The sequence below is a fragment of the Hippopotamus amphibius genome, chromosome 8 (genome assembly GCF_030028045.1).
Source record: "Hippopotamus amphibius kiboko isolate mHipAmp2 chromosome 8, mHipAmp2.hap2, whole genome shotgun sequence".
NCBI classification, from domain to species: domain Eukaryota; kingdom Metazoa; phylum Chordata; class Mammalia; order Artiodactyla; family Hippopotamidae; genus Hippopotamus; species Hippopotamus amphibius.
In genome coordinates, this window is record NC_080193.1 from 106849854 (window position 1) to 106866581 (window position 16728).

Genomic DNA, 16728 nt, shown 5'->3' on the forward strand with positions numbered 1-16728 from the left:
GGTAATAAAGACTAAGACCATCAATTTTACAGTCTAGTGGGGAAGCAGATATGCATACATCTTCATTCTTTTATGAAGCAAATGAATGCTTAAGCATAAGCAACATATTCCGGGAACCTGGTAACGGAGTAATTTATGTTTAGGGCTATTTCATAGAGGAGGTGACGTATCCCTGGTCCAAAAGGATCAATAGGTTTTAAATTAGGAGAGGACGTATGAGCCTGAGAGAACATCTTGCACCTAGGCAGTGAGTTGTGAAAGATGTGTTTGAGTAGTTGGCTGTGGCAGGAAAAGAGTGCAAGGAGGGAAAAAGTAGATGCATCTGGAGATGTTGGTTGGGGCCGTTGGTAATTGTGTCACCCATGGGATCTGAAGTTCACCTTTCTGCGACTTATGAAACAGGCAAATGAAGTGGCATTAACTTTAATATTTTTATTTTTCTTGTTAGGTATTTGGGATTTAAATAGTTTTAACCTCGAAGTGTTTTTTTAGGTACTTCTTTCTTTAGACTATCTCAAACATACCTTTTGCAAAGTAATTAGAAAATGTAAAGATGTTGGCTATTCTTGTTCATTCCGGAGTAGATTATTCATTTGGGGTGTTTTATGGCTTTGATTACTTGTTTATTGGTATCTTTATCATAAGATACTTTTGGATAAGAAAATTAAAGTTGTGATTAGTTTTCCCACGTTTTAGAAACCCAGTTGAAAGTTTTGGTCCATAGAAGATTCCAATTCATATACCAAAATTGATGTTATTTGGGATTATGATCTTTATCAATATGAATTAGCCGAGGCTGTAAAGAAAGTATTGGAGTATTCAGTTTTACATCTCAGCGTCATCTGTATACAAGATTGTCCATCACTTAAGTGTATAAGACAGAGTGTGATGAATGTTACATAGTTTCTTGTTCCTTCTTCATGACATTTTCCTGGAGAATGCTAGTCCTTCAAGGCCCATCTCTGTTTTCGCTTGTTAAAGCCACCTTTGATAACCTGGAGCAAAATTAGTTTCTTGGTTTTGTTTGGTTTTTGTGCTACTATTACAGCAGTGTATAAATCCTTGTTACTAGAATATTCTGTTGTGTTAAGGTTTTCTTTTCCACTTTGAAGTTGTGTGCAGAAACTGTACTTTGGTATTGACAGTACCTGGTGCATGATGAGTGCTGAATATTTTATTAATACTTATTGAGATTAATTTATACTGGAACTGTTAAGGGTTTCACAGAAAGGGGACACTTAAACTCGAACAGTTGGGTATATTTGGATACATATATTTGGCTAAGATAGGTGGGAAGTAGGACATATTTGGGGAACCTCCTGAGCTCAGGGGAAGAAATGTTAGGTTAGTATCGAATTAAGGAAGTCTTTGGATGCTGAGCTAGGTTTCACTTTGGCCTCCAGTATCTACAGGATAAAGTGTCCTCCTCATTCTCCCAGGTAACAGATTACTTCTGTGATTTAGGAAAGTCATTGGTTGCAGAGTGAAGGATGACCTGGAGGAAGTAGGGACAACTTTTTAGAGAAGGTCTTGAATTTGAACCTCACTGGAAGAACTTTTTTTTTTCCCCTCCTGTGCTGCACAGCTTTCGGGATCATAGTTACCCGACCAGGGGTTGAACCCTGGGCCACATCCGTGAAAGTGCTGAGTCCCAACCACTGGATGGCCAGGGAACTCCTTGGAGCGACTTTTTTTTTCTTATTAAGTTTTTTAAATTTTATTTATTTATTTGTTTGTTTAGGCTGCGTTGGGTCTTCCGTTGCTGCTTGCAGGCTTTCTCTAGTTGTAGAGAGTGGTGACTGCTCTTAATTGCGGTGCTCGGGCTTCTCATTGTGGTGGCTTATTGCAGAGCACAGGTTCTCGGCACGCAGGCTTCAGTGGTTGTGGCACACAGGCTCAGTAGTAGTGGCACACACGGTCAATAGTTGTGGCTCCTGGGCTCTAGAGCACACGCTCAGTAGTTGTGACACAAGGGCTTTAGTTGCTTCTCGGCATGTGGGATTTTCCCAGACCAGAGCTCAAACCCCTGCATTGGCAGGTAGATTCTTTTTGTTTGTTTATTTTTTTAACTTTATTATTTTTTTAGCTCTTTATTGGAATATAATTGCTTTAAACTCTTGTACCAGTTTTTGAGGTACACCAAAGTGAATCAGCTGTATTTATACATATTTCCCCATATCTCCTCCCTCCCACAACTCCCTCCTACCCTCCCTGTCCTGGCCCTCTAAGGCATCACCCATCACCGAGTTGATCTCCCTTTGTTATACAGCAACTTCCCACTAGCTATTTTACAGTTGGTAGTGTATCTATGCCCATGCTACTCTCTCACTTCGTCCCAGCTTCCCCCTCGGCGCCCCCCCTCCCCATTCTTGCCCTGTCACTGGGTTCGTCAGTACCATTTTTTTTGATTCCATATATATGAGTTAGCATACGGTATTTGTTTTTCTCTTTCAGGCATACTTTCACTCTGTATGACAGTTTCTAGGTCTATCCATCTCATTTCATATAGTTCAGTTTCATTCCTGGCAGGCAAATTCTTAACCACCGTGCCACCAGGGAAGTCCTGGAGCAACTTTTTTAAATGTGTAACACTAATTTTTGTCCTAGAGTTGTCTATCATGTTTTTTTAAATAAAGAAGACTACATAATCTTTTCATCCTAAATAATGTTGCTGGTAAAGACATTTCTTTGTTGTACCTTGTAATTTATTGTTACAGTAATGGCTGCATTAGCACTTTGTAATTGAGTCTTGTGAGGTAAATAATACTGTATTCAAACTGAAATAGGTTATTGTTATACCTTCCAATGTGGTTCTTTTCTCAGGCTATTACTTCCCATCATTGAACCAAACTGATAACTTTTTTTTTCTTGTTGTCATGTTCCTTTCAGCTATTTGTTAGGATCAACCCTTAACATCCTCTTTAACCAACCCATTTTTTTTTTTTTTATCCTGAGTCAGTGTGGTTTACGCTTTCTAGTACTGAAATATAAAAAGAGCTGGACTTACTTAAATCAAATATAATCCCTTTCTGCATGTTAAATTGTGTCAAGTGTATACAGTTATTCATGTGTATAATCTTGCTATCCAGAAGTTCTTCAGATATTGTTGATTTCAGCCCATGAGGGAGCACGAACTTTTCTGTTAGGAAAGGGAAAAAGATGGATTAGCCAAAAATCCCATATATTGGCTTGTTTTGCCACTATCGCTTGGATGGATTTTGGGGGTCATCACAAGGCTGAAAAAGTTTTTTCCTTAATTCTTTGCTTGCAGAATGGCTTGGTATAATCACTTTATTACTCTGCATCTTCTGAGATTTTTTATTTTCCTAAGTCCAGAATAGTTATTGTTTTGGTTTATAGACATCCAGTATGAATGTGGCTAGTCAAAATAAAAAGGAAGAAAAGTTGCTTAAAGATTTTGAAAAAAATTTTTTCTGTAGAATTATTTAAGGTTTAATTTCATTGATACTAATTAGGAATTACTCATTTAGGAACTTTTATCCATAGTGTTCGGTAAAATAATTTACCACTATAGTTAGCTGTCCTACTGGGGCTTTGTTTAAGGAAAAGACTGAGAGTTGGTTGGTATAAAGAATATACTTTCTATTTTTCTGGATGTCTTTTGGAAGTCTCATATTTGAAAAATCCTTGCTTACCACTTGCTTCTGATTGGTGGAGATTAAATGTCACTTATGGGCCAGACTGCAAGGTGTCAGTGAGTGATTACACCCAAAAGCTGTGTCTTTGCAACACATAATGAACAGTGATTAGAATGTTGCAAATAATACAAATTAAAAATGAGGGCTAATCAAGGAGGAGGAAGTGCTACCAGCTGGACTTAGCAATGTCTGAGGCATAGAGGAAAGAAAAAGCACAGAAGGGGAAACCAGTCGAAGGACAGAATTGGTGGGGGCAGTTCAGATGTGACCAATGGTGGTTTATCTCAGTTTGATATTTAGGTCTTAGTTTAAAATACAAACAGTAGGTTAGATGTTGCCCATCTTTTAAAGGACCCCTAGTTCCAGCAGTACTATCTTGTGATGTCAAACTCAAATCCCAGATAAAACGTTTGATGGATTTATGTCAGAAAAATGTCTATAATTTTAAGTTTTAAGTTTTCACGTTTTTGGATTATAAAAGTAATACAGTAACTTTTAAGTGAATGAAAAATGGAAATTGTTTATTGAATGAATTGAGATTTCAGTTGGGTTCGTTTATAAATTTATTCATTATTTCACACTGTTAGTTGATCTCTATCTCCTAGGGAAGGATTTGTTCTCTGATAGTTGAAAATATTCCTAGGATCAGAATTACCCTCCAAAAAGAGGGGTTTCAATTGAATAATAACATTTCTGTAGATCATTGGAACAAATTTGGTTTTTAAAATATACAAAGATTTAGAAAACTTTACCATCATTTGCAAGATCAGTAGAGCTGGAAAAGAAAGAAGATGACAAGAAGAATTGGCGCTTTTAAGATTAACGATATTACATAAAAGAACAAAAAAATTCTGTTTATGTGTAGCAGAGGACTCCATTTCAAAGAGGAGAGAGCTTTTATTTTCTGTTGCATGGGGTCAGAGGCTGTGGTTTCAAAGGGTTAGAAGAAAGAAGAACCAAGAATGAGAAAAAAAGGAAGAAACTTAAAACTATGCTTTTAAGGGACTTCCCTGATGGCACAGTGGTTAAGAATCCACCTGCCGGGACTTCCTAGGTGGCGCAGTGGTTAAGAATCTGCCAGCCAATGCAGGGAACATGGGTTCAATCCCTGCTCCAGGAAGATCCCACATGCCACAGAGCAGCTAAGCCCGTGCACCACAACTATTGAGCCTGTGCTCTAGAGTCTGAGCCACAATTATCGAGCCCATGTGCCGCAACTGCTGAAGCCTGTGCTCCATAACAAGAGAAGCCACCACAATGAGGAGCCCACACACCACAATGAAGAGGAGCCCCTGGTCACCACAACTAGAGAAGGCCCATGTGCAGCATTGAAGACCTAACGCAGCCAATAAATAAATAAGTAAATAAATAAATAAATAAAACTAACTAGCTAACTGGGGGGAACAAAAAAGAATCTGCCTGCCAATGCAGTGGACATGGGTTCAAGCCCTGGTCTGGGAAGATTCCCACCTGCTGCGGAGCAGCTGATAAGCCCATGAGCCACAGCTACTGAGCCTGCGCTCTAGAGCCCGAGTGCTGCAACTAAAGCCCCCCTGTGCCTAGAGCTCGCGCTCTGCAAAAAGAGAAGCCACTGCAGTGAGGAGCCTGAGCACCGTAAGGAAGAGTAGCCCCTGCTTGCCACGTGCAGCAACAAAGACCCACTGCAGCCAAAAACAAACAAAAAACCTATGCTTTCAAAAAATTTTAACTTTTTTTGAAAACTGAAAACATATACAAAAGTAGAATGGTGAAATGAACCTCCCTTTTGATCCCATCATCTAATCATCTATCTTGAACAGTTGTAAAGGCACAGCCACTTTTCTTTAATCTCTTCACTGTTTTTTCCACCTTCCCATTATTTTGAAGTAAATCCCAGATATGTCATTTTATCCGTACAGTCTTAAGTGTATATCTCTAAAATGTAAGGATTTTAAAAAATACCATTATTGCACCTAAAATTAATAAAATACCCAGCAGTGTTTGATTTTTGCTGATTGCCTTGTAAGCATTTTTTTTGCAGTTTATTGGAATCAAGTTCCAAATAAAGTTCATACATTGTGATTAGTCTTAAATCTCTTTTTTTTAATGGTTTTTAAAAAGTACGTTAATTTATTGGCTGCATAGGGTCTTCATTGCTGTGTGTGGGCTTTCTCTAGTTGCAGCAAGCCAGGGCTACTTTTCCTTGTGGTGTGTGGGCTTCTCATTGTGGTGGCTTCTCTTGTTGCAGAGCCTGGGCTCTAAGTTCTTGGGCTTCAGTAGTTGTGGCACATGGGCTCAATAGTTGTGGCTCACGGGCTTAGTCATTCCGCAGCATGTGGAATCTTCCTGGCCCAGGAATCGAACCCGTGTCCCCTGCATTGGCAACATTGGCACGCGGATTCTTAACCACGGCACCACCAGGGAAGTCCAGTCTTAAATCTTTATGTTCCTGCATCTCTTTTTCTTTGTCCTTGCAGTTAATTTGTTGAAGTTCCTTTGTTCTGTAGACTTTCCTACAGTCTGGAGGGAAAGGAGAATATGGCAATAAAAACAACTTCCTCTTAGACTCTCCCACCACATTGCTGCACTCAAGGGGTCAGGAGGCTGACAAGCAAGGGAAGCTGCAAGAATATTATTGGCTTTTGGAATGAGCACAGTTCTGAAAGGATACTTCAGGTTTAGGTTGGACTAGCCATGGCAAAGAAATCTAACAAAGGACTTGCAAATTCAGGTGCCCCCCCCACTATAATTTTAATGGCAATGAATATACTCTCACAGTTTTCTAATAAGCTTAACTGCTACCTGAAATTGCTTGTTTGTTTGTTTTGACTCCCAGTGATAGACATGCCTTAAAATAGGAATACCAACTTAAGAAAAACCCCATTCTTAACAATTTACCCTCAAGGATCCTCCTTTAGTGAGGCTGTTGCAGGCTCTTTGGTAAATACAAGTTTAATACTTAATTAGTACTTTGATTTCTTGTCTAAGGCTTTTTTTAAAATCACTTCCAGACTATGCCAATTCTGGAGATTTGAAGAACTATAGCATAATTTTAATTTTAGGATTCCAAATCTATTGTCAAGATAGGGAATCCCTGCTTTCTTTTTGAGTGTTCAGCATTAGTAACCAAGAGTCCTACCGTAGAAGCTTCCTTACCCCTCAACAGATTTTACTGAAGATGGGAGTAAGGTTGACTGGAGAACAGAAGTGAGGCTTTCATTCAGATAATCAGATAATTTAGAAATCTGTATTAAATGTTTCTATCTCCTGTTACCTTTTCTTTAACACCATAAAACTGGAATTTTATAATCTCACCCCAGCTTTTCTTCATTTTACTTGTTCCCTTAATTTCTCTCCTCCATTTCATCTCTCAGAATTCTTCTTTTGTACAGAATAATTCAATTCTCCTCTGTCCTTAAACTTGATTAAGTAAACCCACCAAAAGGGATCCAACAGTTTCTGATAAAATGAAAAAAAGACTTGTTATAAGACCCAGAAATCCTTCCCATAGGTATTTACCCAGGTGGTATTAAAACCTGTGTTCACAGAAAAACCTGTACACAAATGTTTACAGCCGAGTTATTTGTATCTACAAACTCAAACAGCTTGAATGCCACTCATGTAGAGAATGGATAAACACACTGTAATACAATGGAATGCTGCTTGGTAGTAAAAAGGCACAAACTATTGCTACACAGCGTGAAGACTGGAATAATGTTTGGGTGGATTAGAATGCCAGCTCTTAGCAATCATATGTGTGGCCACTAAAAGGTTCTAGTCTCTTGTCCAGTGTCTAGCAGACAGTATTCATTTTTCTTTATTTTCACATCTGAATGTCTTGAATTACAGAGGTTCTAAATTGGAAAGGGATTAGGTGCCTTTTTTTTTAATTTAATATTTTATTTAGAGATGGTTTAACATTTGTTTTTGGTTTTTTTAAATGTATTTATTTTTGGCTGTGTTGTGTCTTCGTTGCTGTGTGCAGGCTTTCTCTAGTTGCAGCGAGCAGGGGCTACTCTTCCTTGTGGTGTGCGGGCTTCTCATTGCTGTGGCTTCTTGTTGCAGAGTACAGGCTCTAGGCTCTCAGGCTTCAGTAGTTGTGGCACATGGGCTCAGTAGTTGTGGCTCCTGGGCTCTAGAGCGCAGGCTCAGTAACTGTGGTGCATGGGCTTAGTTGCTCCACGGCATGTGGAATCTTCCCAGACCAGGGATCGAACCTGTGTGCCCTGCATTGGCAGGCAGGTTCTTAACCACTGTGCCACGTGGAAAGTCCCACATCATTTTTTTTTCCCTACTTGCTAACAAAGTATTATGCGTTGATTATTTGTTGTCAGAAATGATCTATTTGATTATTTTTAGTCAGTTCGTATTTAAGAAAGTACAGGAATACCTGCATACCAATAGCTATAATTTAGTGTTAGATAGCTTTGAAAATGAGTTAAAGACAACTGTTTTGTCTTTCCCAGAGATGTAGAATGTTTGTAAATTTTGAAGCTGTGGAATTTTACAAACCTTTGCTGGGGAGGAAAACTTAAATAATTACTTTTAATAATTTCTTCAGATTGAAAGTTACATTTTTATTATGAAATGTAATACAGGAAAGTGTAGGAAAAAATGTAATGAACACAGTGTAACCCATTGCTCACCTTTTCCAGTTCTTAGTATTTTGCTGTATTTGTTCCACAAATTTTGGAAACAAAACAGACACAAAGTTACCTTATTTATGAATGTGTTTGATATATTTGTTTGCTCATAGATATTGATTGTATTATGTTTGATATTTGGGTACAAGTTTTTTGTTAAGAAATAATTATTGGGTTTTCTAGTTTTTATTCTGTCATTTCCATAACTGCTGATTTTTGTGGAATCTATTGTAATTTTGTGGATAATATGATTTGTGTAAATGTGGTGCAGTTTACAATGCAAGACAAAACCCACTAGCTTTTTGGACTTTTTAATCCATACAGATAAAGATGTAGAAGCAGTAACTGATTGAACTATATATAACCTGTAGGAATTAAGTAATGAACCCCCTCTCAGAGTTAATTATGAACACCTGCCTAGCCCCAGGAGACCTTGAGGTAGATAATTTTGTGGCTAAATTTTGATTTAATAGGTATGCGGTCATAATATATATAGGCTTTATACAAACACCAATTCAGTACTTGTCTACCTTTGTAAGAAAACTGTTGCTAATGAGTAAGAACATAAAATCAGTACCTAAAATTCAGTAGATGAAGGTAGTTTCTGAATAACTATATTACAAAAATAAAGGATAATGGCGAAAACTTATGGAAAAATTCTTTAGAAGGAAAATAAAGCTGTTTGTGATGTGTTCGGGGGGGGGGGAGGGAGGGCGCAGCACGCTGCACAATGATAGGTGTAGTGTGATGCAATTATTATGAAACAGTGCCCTTTCTGGTTTTTTAGTTGTATATGACCTAGAAGACAGTATAAAATTGGTGATTTTTGTGAGAGTGGGCTGGGGCTGGAGATGGAGGGGTGATGGGCTAGGTATGAGTTTTCCTGGATGTTTTTGTTAATAATATGGAAGCCTGGGCTCGTACGATACATTGCAGGTTCTGGTAAATTTAGTGTATCTGAGGCTTAGGAGTCTGTCCTTGTAACAGGTGATTTCAATGTAAGTCGTCAGTAGACCACATTGATGCTGTAGAGGGGAGATTGCAAGACTATTTGGCTGGCCTGACCTGTCTATGTTTCTTGCCTGGATCCTGAAGGCAGTAGCATTTGTGATTCTTTAAAAGAACCTATTTACTTAAAAGTGATATGTGTACCTAGTGGTTTTTTTAAAAAAAAAAAAAAAGGCCTCAAAGATTTCTGAAATGGAAATGTTAAAAAAGGAAAAAAAGAAGAGTAGATCTCCACTCACCCTTTAGCCAATCTACTAATCCCTGAGAGGTTTCTTTGTAATATACTAGGAGAAAAAGTGGGGTGGCGTGGGGGAGCTGAGGTAGGGGAGCAAATATGGGTTAAAACTTAAATATGTGTGTGTGTGTATAAATAATACTTGCAACGGAAACAACAGTAGAATAGTGAAATGAATCACCCAGCTCAAATGAGGATATTTCTGTTTGTGATTAATGGCTTTAATGGTGGTGAAGGCCCCTGGCTGCCTGGGCTGCTGTAACAGTTTTGAGGGTAGAAATGCAGGAAAAATGAGTGGTGATGGTGGTGCTGTTACACATTATAAAAGTTTTGAGTTGTATTTATAAACTGGGGCTAATTTCAGTATTGACTGTATTGCATTATTTTGAGTTTTTGAGACTTGCTCCCACAAGCTGTGCATTGAACTAGATAATGCTATTACATTTTCTCCTTTAAAACCACACTTATCAGGGCTTCCTAGGTGGCGCAGTGGTTAAGAATCCGCCTGCCAATGCAGAGGTCACGGGTTCGATCCCAGCTCCAGGAAGATCCCACATGCCGCAGAGCAACTAAGCCCGTGTGCCAAAAAAAACCACACTTATCATGAGGCACTAGAGCGGGTTTTCTCCCTTAGCTGGGGGTGGGGATTGGACATTTGTACCACTTGAATTTTTTCCTTTTGGTACTTGCAAACTGGTAAATGAGCTTTTAAAAGTGCCTTGTGTTAAATGACTTAATTCCACTGAAGGTAATGAGCTAGCACAAATTGGAACATCTATTTGTTAGGCCACAGATCACTGGAGGTAGAAACCCTTTTTCTTTACACTCCTATATATTATTCAGATTATTAAAATGAAACATTAGTTTGTAGTTTGTAATTTAAAGTTACATGTTGTTTGGAAAGACTTCAAAAAAGTTGGAAGACTAGTCTGTATTTAAAGGAGACTTGGGAGACATGACAACTAAATGCAGTGTGTGATTCTTGGTAGGATCGTGAATCAAAGACGAGAACATCTATGAAGGATGTTAACTAGGACGATTGGGGAGATATGAAACTGGATTATATTTTAGATGATGTCATATAATTTCTTGAGCATGTTAATACTGTTGTGATGTAGGAGAACATCCTCGATCTGGAAATACATGCTGAAATATTCGGGGTTTTAAATGGTTTAGAAAAGTTACATGTATACACATATATTTGCTTTCTCTCTCATATACATAAACAGTTGATGAATATAGGTGAAGAGTATATGGGTATTCATTGTACTGCTTTAATTTTTTTCAGTCTTGAAAAATTAAAAATTAAAAAAAGCGGTTGAGAAGAGTTGATACTTCATTCACCACACGTGCATCTTCTGAATGTTAGACCTATGGACAGACACAGTGCTTGGGGAGTGAGACATGGCGAGAGACATTCATTCATTGAACGCTTAAGTGTTTCATGCTCATTATGTCATTTAATCTTTAAAACAGAGGTTTCTGTTGTAGGAAACTGAGACACATAGATTAAGTAATGTATTATTTAGCAGAGAAAGAGCTTTGAAGGCATACATTTTGAGTCTAAAGCTCAGACTCTAAATCTAATGTGATGGTGGTTGCAGCCAAACTGTGTAAGGCTCTGTATTAATTACATGCTTAAGAATTTAGACTTTATCCTTCATTGTTTTACTGTTGAAGATGTTTAGGACATCATCTAGGAGCTTGTTAGGAATGCAGAAACTTGGGTCTGATATAGGCCTACTGCATTCTAACAAAATCAGAATCTGTAGATGATCTGTTTCACATTTAGGTTGAAAACCACTATCCACAGTATTGTTTTTACCTTTTTGGTAGCATTGAGTTTAAATAATCTTGAGTATTGTTCTTGGTCCCTCATCAACATTAACAGTATTATATTTTCAGTTGGGAAAAGGTTAGAGTTCAACAGCAGTTTAATAAACTTTGGTAATCTGTTTTTTTTCCCTTTTTTTTTAACCCATTCTTAAGGTGAGAGTAACTTGTTGATGAAATAGTAAACATCTTTTCTGTGTGCATAAGTATTGAATGTTGAGGTGGAGATGTATTAAATTTATTAAAAATCAGTACTTTTTATAGTTATTCTAACCCATTATAGAATGATTATTTTGAAGTTTCTGTTTTTAGAAGAGTTCTTGATGATACCCGATAGAGAAAATACATTGTGTTTAGTGCTCTTTGGAAAATGAGATTAAGAAAATCTGTATTAATTTTCTTATAGATATTGAAGCACAGATTCGAGAAATTCAAGGCAAGAAGGCAGCTCTTGATGAAGCTCAAGGAGTGGGCCTTGATTCTACAGGTTATTATGACCAGGAAATTTATGGTGGAAGTGACAGCAGGTTTGCTGGATATGTGACATCTATTGCTGCAACTGAACTTGAAGATGTAAGTTACAAAGTATACAAACAGTCCAAGCATTTTTTTTTTTGATGGAGAGCAAAAAAATGTAAAGGAATCTTCTGTTTTGAGTCATCTGGTTTAATCTGGGGAGACATCTTGGAGATTGGGAGATCTTTCTTTGGGAGGATAAAGCTGTTGAAGGACACCTTCAAACAGATTCAGTTCTGAATCTTTATGTTAAAACTAGTTTGTTTATCCAGCAAAGCACCTGGAAAGCATTAACCATTGTAAAGTAAATCCTTATTGTTACCTACTGAGCTCTATCTAGAGTAGCCCAGTGAGAAGTGACTTCATTGTAAATAGCTGCCTGTGCTTGTGACTTTTGATTTCTGACTTGTTTGGTGCTGTTTTTTCTCCCACTTGGCATCTTAATGTGAATGGACTGTTTCTCGTTACTGATATTAATGGGCTTTTCATGCCTAATTTAGTTACTCTGAAGGGTGACCATCTCTCTTTTTGAAATACCTCTCTTAAAGTGTTTTCATATATTCCACATAGCTTATATTTTGTCACATCTTAAACATCCAAATTTGATGAAATAGCTAATCAGTTTTGTGTGGTTCAGTATCTATATAGATTATGAAACTTTATTTTTATGAAATTCAAGCCATATTTAATTTTATGGTTAGAACTTTTTTTTTCTTAAAGAAAAATTTAAAAGTTCCAAAGGCAAAATTTCTAGACACTGAGCAGGAAATTGTCATTTCATTTTTAAATAAAATAAATGAGGTGTTAAGATCTTCTTGAGATCTACCCATTGTTGCACTTCTTATGTTAGTGAAATAATAATGTAACATTATTCTATTTAAACATACTATTAGGGAAATAAATACATTTAAAATTAATTACATTTTACTTGTTTCTGTGGTTAAATCATGTTTTTAAAGAAAGAGTTAAAAAGACAAGGAAACTGGAGAGTTCTAAATAAGCTGTAGTTTCCAAATTTGAAAAACAAATTTCATCATGCTCTCTGTGAGATGAAGAAATGCTCAGGTTTTCCTAGTCCATACCTACTTTATTTACAGAAAACATTCATTGTTTAGTGTTTTTAAAAGAGTATGGAGAAGTAAGTTTAATTTCTTTAATAGCTTTTTGAGTTGAAAAGAAAACGTAAGTGTTAAGTTTCATCACGTCTTTTGATTTCATATTGAATCTTTGTATGTTCTTTCTAGTTTTTAAGTTCTGACATTTTTGTTTGGGGCTTTCTGGGCATATTTCATTGCAGGATGACGATGACTACTCATCATCTACAAGTTTGCTTGGTCAAAAGAAGCCAGGATATCATGCCCCTGTGGCATTGCTTAATGATATACCACAGTCAACAGAACAGGTGACTTTTTTTTTTAAATTAAAACTAGAGTTTATTAAGCTACAGGAAACTGAATGTCTCAATTCCAATGGGAAGTCACAGACTTTAGGAATCAAGTTATTAGAATGTTCCAAGGAGCATTGATTTGGGAGAGCTAGAAATAATACTTAGTTTATTTTATGACGGTGATCATGTCATGCAGGATGGAACTGTGGAAATTGTCTCATTTCCATATGCCTTATTTCACATTAGCATTTATCCAAAAAATGATGCAAAATATTAGTAGGCATTTATTAAACAATTTTACATTCTTTATAATGTTCTGATTTTTGTTTGTAGTATTCTTTTTGGTTATTTAATAAGTGAGTATTAACTGAGACATATCTCTTTTTAGTATGATCCATTTGCTGAGCACCGACCTCCGAAGATTGCAGATCGGGAAGATGAGTATAAAAAGCACAGGCGGACCATGATAATTTCCCCAGAGCGTCTTGATCCTTTTGCGGATGGTAATTCTTTCCCACTTTTCTATAAGTATTCAGAAATTTATTTGTGTTAAGTTGTCTTTAGCCCTTTGATTTTTTTTGGCATGCTTATGAATTTGCTTTTCTTTTTAAAAATCCCCCTTATTATAGATTTGTATAGATTTGGTTGAAGTCACAGATGCCATATTCTTCATCTTTATAATGCCAGTTTTCTTTCCAGGTAGAAGGACAAGAAACTAATGAGCCAATGCCATAGAAACGCAAAGGGTTAAAGGTTTTTCTTTTACTTTTGTTTTGGGTACGCTTTCTTTACTTTGAACAAATGTGTTTTTCTGCTCAAAATACTTTCAAATTATTGAAAGTTTTCATTCCAAGTCTTAGATTTTTAGGATTGTTACTTTTGAGAAACTGTTTCCACATTCGAGCTCCCCCCGTATTGCTCTAAATATAGTTTAGTAAATGCACCTACTTTGCTCCAAGCATACTTAAAGTTAAAACAAAAGTATGTATACAAAGACTTTGATATTTTTAATAGTTGAAGTCTGTTTTGCTAATTTTAGTGTGCAGGTCAGCACAAGGGGCATAGTGAGCCTGATGGAAGCTTTCCTCGGGTGAGTGAGTTTCAAAATCAGAATTAGGTGCCTGTTTCTTAAAATTAGATTCTGCTGCAGGTTTACAAATTAGACTTTCAGCCTGCATGAATTAGTAGGGATATTCTTTTTTTACTTGCATAATTGTAATTGATTTAAACATGTATGTCAGAATTCACAGGCCCATACTAACTGTCCTTAATTTCTTTCCTACAGCAGTACTGCTATATGCCAGTCCTGTCTGCATTCTTAAGGGTGCAGTTCAACACATCCTCTCTAGATTATGGTGAAAAAGTATTCCAAAGGAAGTCTTATCAGAGATAGTGTCAGAAAGAATGACACTACCAATTGGGCATGATCTTCAGCATAGGAAATGTCTTAGACTTTTATTATTTTTTCCTACATTGTGATGCTATACTACTTGTATAGCTAGTTATCACATTTCTAAAACATAGTGTGCCTCTGTGAATCTTGTTATATATTGTTTGGGCTTCTTTAAGATATTTTAAAATTTGAAAAACAAATACTGAAACTTTAACCAAGAGACTAACACATCTCTTTGTACACCGCTTTTTTTCTGTATGCATCATAATAACTGGTAGAAGTAATTTATTTTAAGTAATGTTTCCAGTTGTTATTTATACTTTCTAAGAAAATAAAAATATGTTTCTGGGTCAACAAAACGTAAAAAGCATGAAGCCCTTTTTAGTAACATGACATCAGATTAAGAGTAGAGGTATATTTTTAAAAATCAGATTTTCTAAACTATAACTGTTCTAGAACATTGTATGAAGAACTTATCTAGTCATAGTTACTTGTAGTCAGGATTTTAACAGCTTGCAACAGGTAATGTTTTGAATATAAATATCTTTCCAAAGTGTTACTAATGGTAAAGAGATAATTTTCTAGGCTTCTATTCTGCTGCTTGAAGTCAGAACTGCTGATGGAGACAAAGGCACGAAAGTGTACGTATTCCGGATTAGCAACCCAGGAACCCATCACTTCTGAAGACTAAACTGTGCTGTCATTTTGTTTTTATATGCATTAAAATATTTGTTTTAAACTGCTGTAGATATGTTTGTGTTCAAACAGGTTAAATTGATCAGCAAACTCAATAAAAAGTAAGATGTATAATTATTAAAGTTTTCCATCAAAAAATAAATTAAATGATTATGGAATAATGTAATATTAGAGCAGGGCAGATAAATCAGTTAAACCTAATTATCTTTTATTTATTGTACTCTTGTCCTGTTGCTGTTCTTTTCTGCAGGAGGGAAGACCCCTGACCCTAAAATGAATGCTAGGACTTACATGGATGTAATGCGAGAACAGCACTTAACTAAAGAAGAGGTCTGTGAACCTGCTTTTTATTTTAATGGTATTGAAAGAGTGTAAAGAAAGCTGAAATTAAGAGACTTTTATATTTCCTTTTTATTTGATGCACAAGTAATGTTTAAACACTATTAATAAAAATTAAGTTGAGAAAGAACCTTATTCAAAATTGTACCACCTCCCAAATTAAGCTTTTCATGTTTCTGTACTATCCTTTTCTAGTGCCTGGCCCCTTGGCCATATGTGTGTGTGTATATATCTTATAGTGTGTATATCTGTGAGGAGGATTGATGGTGTGTGCCTGAAGTCAGCGTGTAAGGAACGTCAAATAGTAAAATTATTTTTTGAAAAGTCTCTAATTCTTCCATACCATAAAATTTAGTAATAGATTTGTTTGTTGAATGAATTAAATGGGGTAATGGAACCCTACTTTAAAATCATAGGCTAAATTAAATGTGTATTTGTTGTGACTATATTATATATAATATTTACATAGTTATAACAGAATTTTGAAAATTTCACTTTTTTCACTTTTCTAACTTATATAGTCTTAATTGCTACTTCTATGAGTTTTATATAAAATTATCTTTCATTGGAAACATTTTGATTCACTGCCATTGACTGAAGATTTTACTTCATTAACTGTATGTAAAGCAGTGTGCTCTATGCAGTAAGTTCTGTATTTGCTCATCTATTGTGCAGAAAGTGTATAAAACTTGAAAATACAAGAAAGAGGGAAAATAAAATATCAGTAGCATAGAAAGGAGAATAAGTGAGGAATAAGATGGCATTATATAGAAATGACTACTAATAATATAAAAATATATTGAAAATGTTTTAAAGATGCTCACTATTCACATATTTTCAGAGAGAAATTAGGCAACAGCTAGCAGAAAAAGCTAAAGCTGGAGAACTAAAAGTCGTCAACGGAGCAGCAGCATCCCAGCCTCCCTCAAAACGAAAACGGCGTTGGGATCAAACAGCTGATCAGACTCCTGGTGCCACTCCTAAAAAGCTATCAAGTTGGGATCAAGCAGAGGTAATTTCTTTTTATTTTTTTATCATTA

At 36.2% G+C, this 16728-nt stretch overlaps 1 protein-coding gene across 5 annotated transcripts in view; it reads left to right on the plus strand.

Annotated features, from left to right (window-relative positions):
- SF3B1 (splicing factor 3b subunit 1) overlaps window positions 1-16728 on the plus strand; it is a 56591-nt gene that overhangs the window by 21351 nt on the left and 18512 nt on the right. For 2 of the 5 annotated variants that reach the window (XR_009055171.1, XM_057746547.1), the window contains exons 3-7: window positions 11764-11930; window positions 13171-13275; window positions 13649-13763; window positions 15600-15679; window positions 16530-16700. Coding sequence is in view for 2 of the 5 variants with exons in the window: in XM_057746547.1 (XP_057602530.1) it covers window positions 11764-11930; window positions 13171-13275; window positions 13649-13763; window positions 15600-15679; window positions 16530-16700 (638 nt within the window). In the remaining 3 variants the exon portion in view is untranslated. Of the gene's footprint in view, window positions 1-11763; window positions 11931-13170; window positions 13276-13648; window positions 13764-13825; window positions 15680-16529; window positions 16701-16728 lie in introns of those variants that run through there. The other 3 variants (XR_009055173.1, XR_009055172.1, XM_057746548.1) reach the window with 3 other exon arrangements.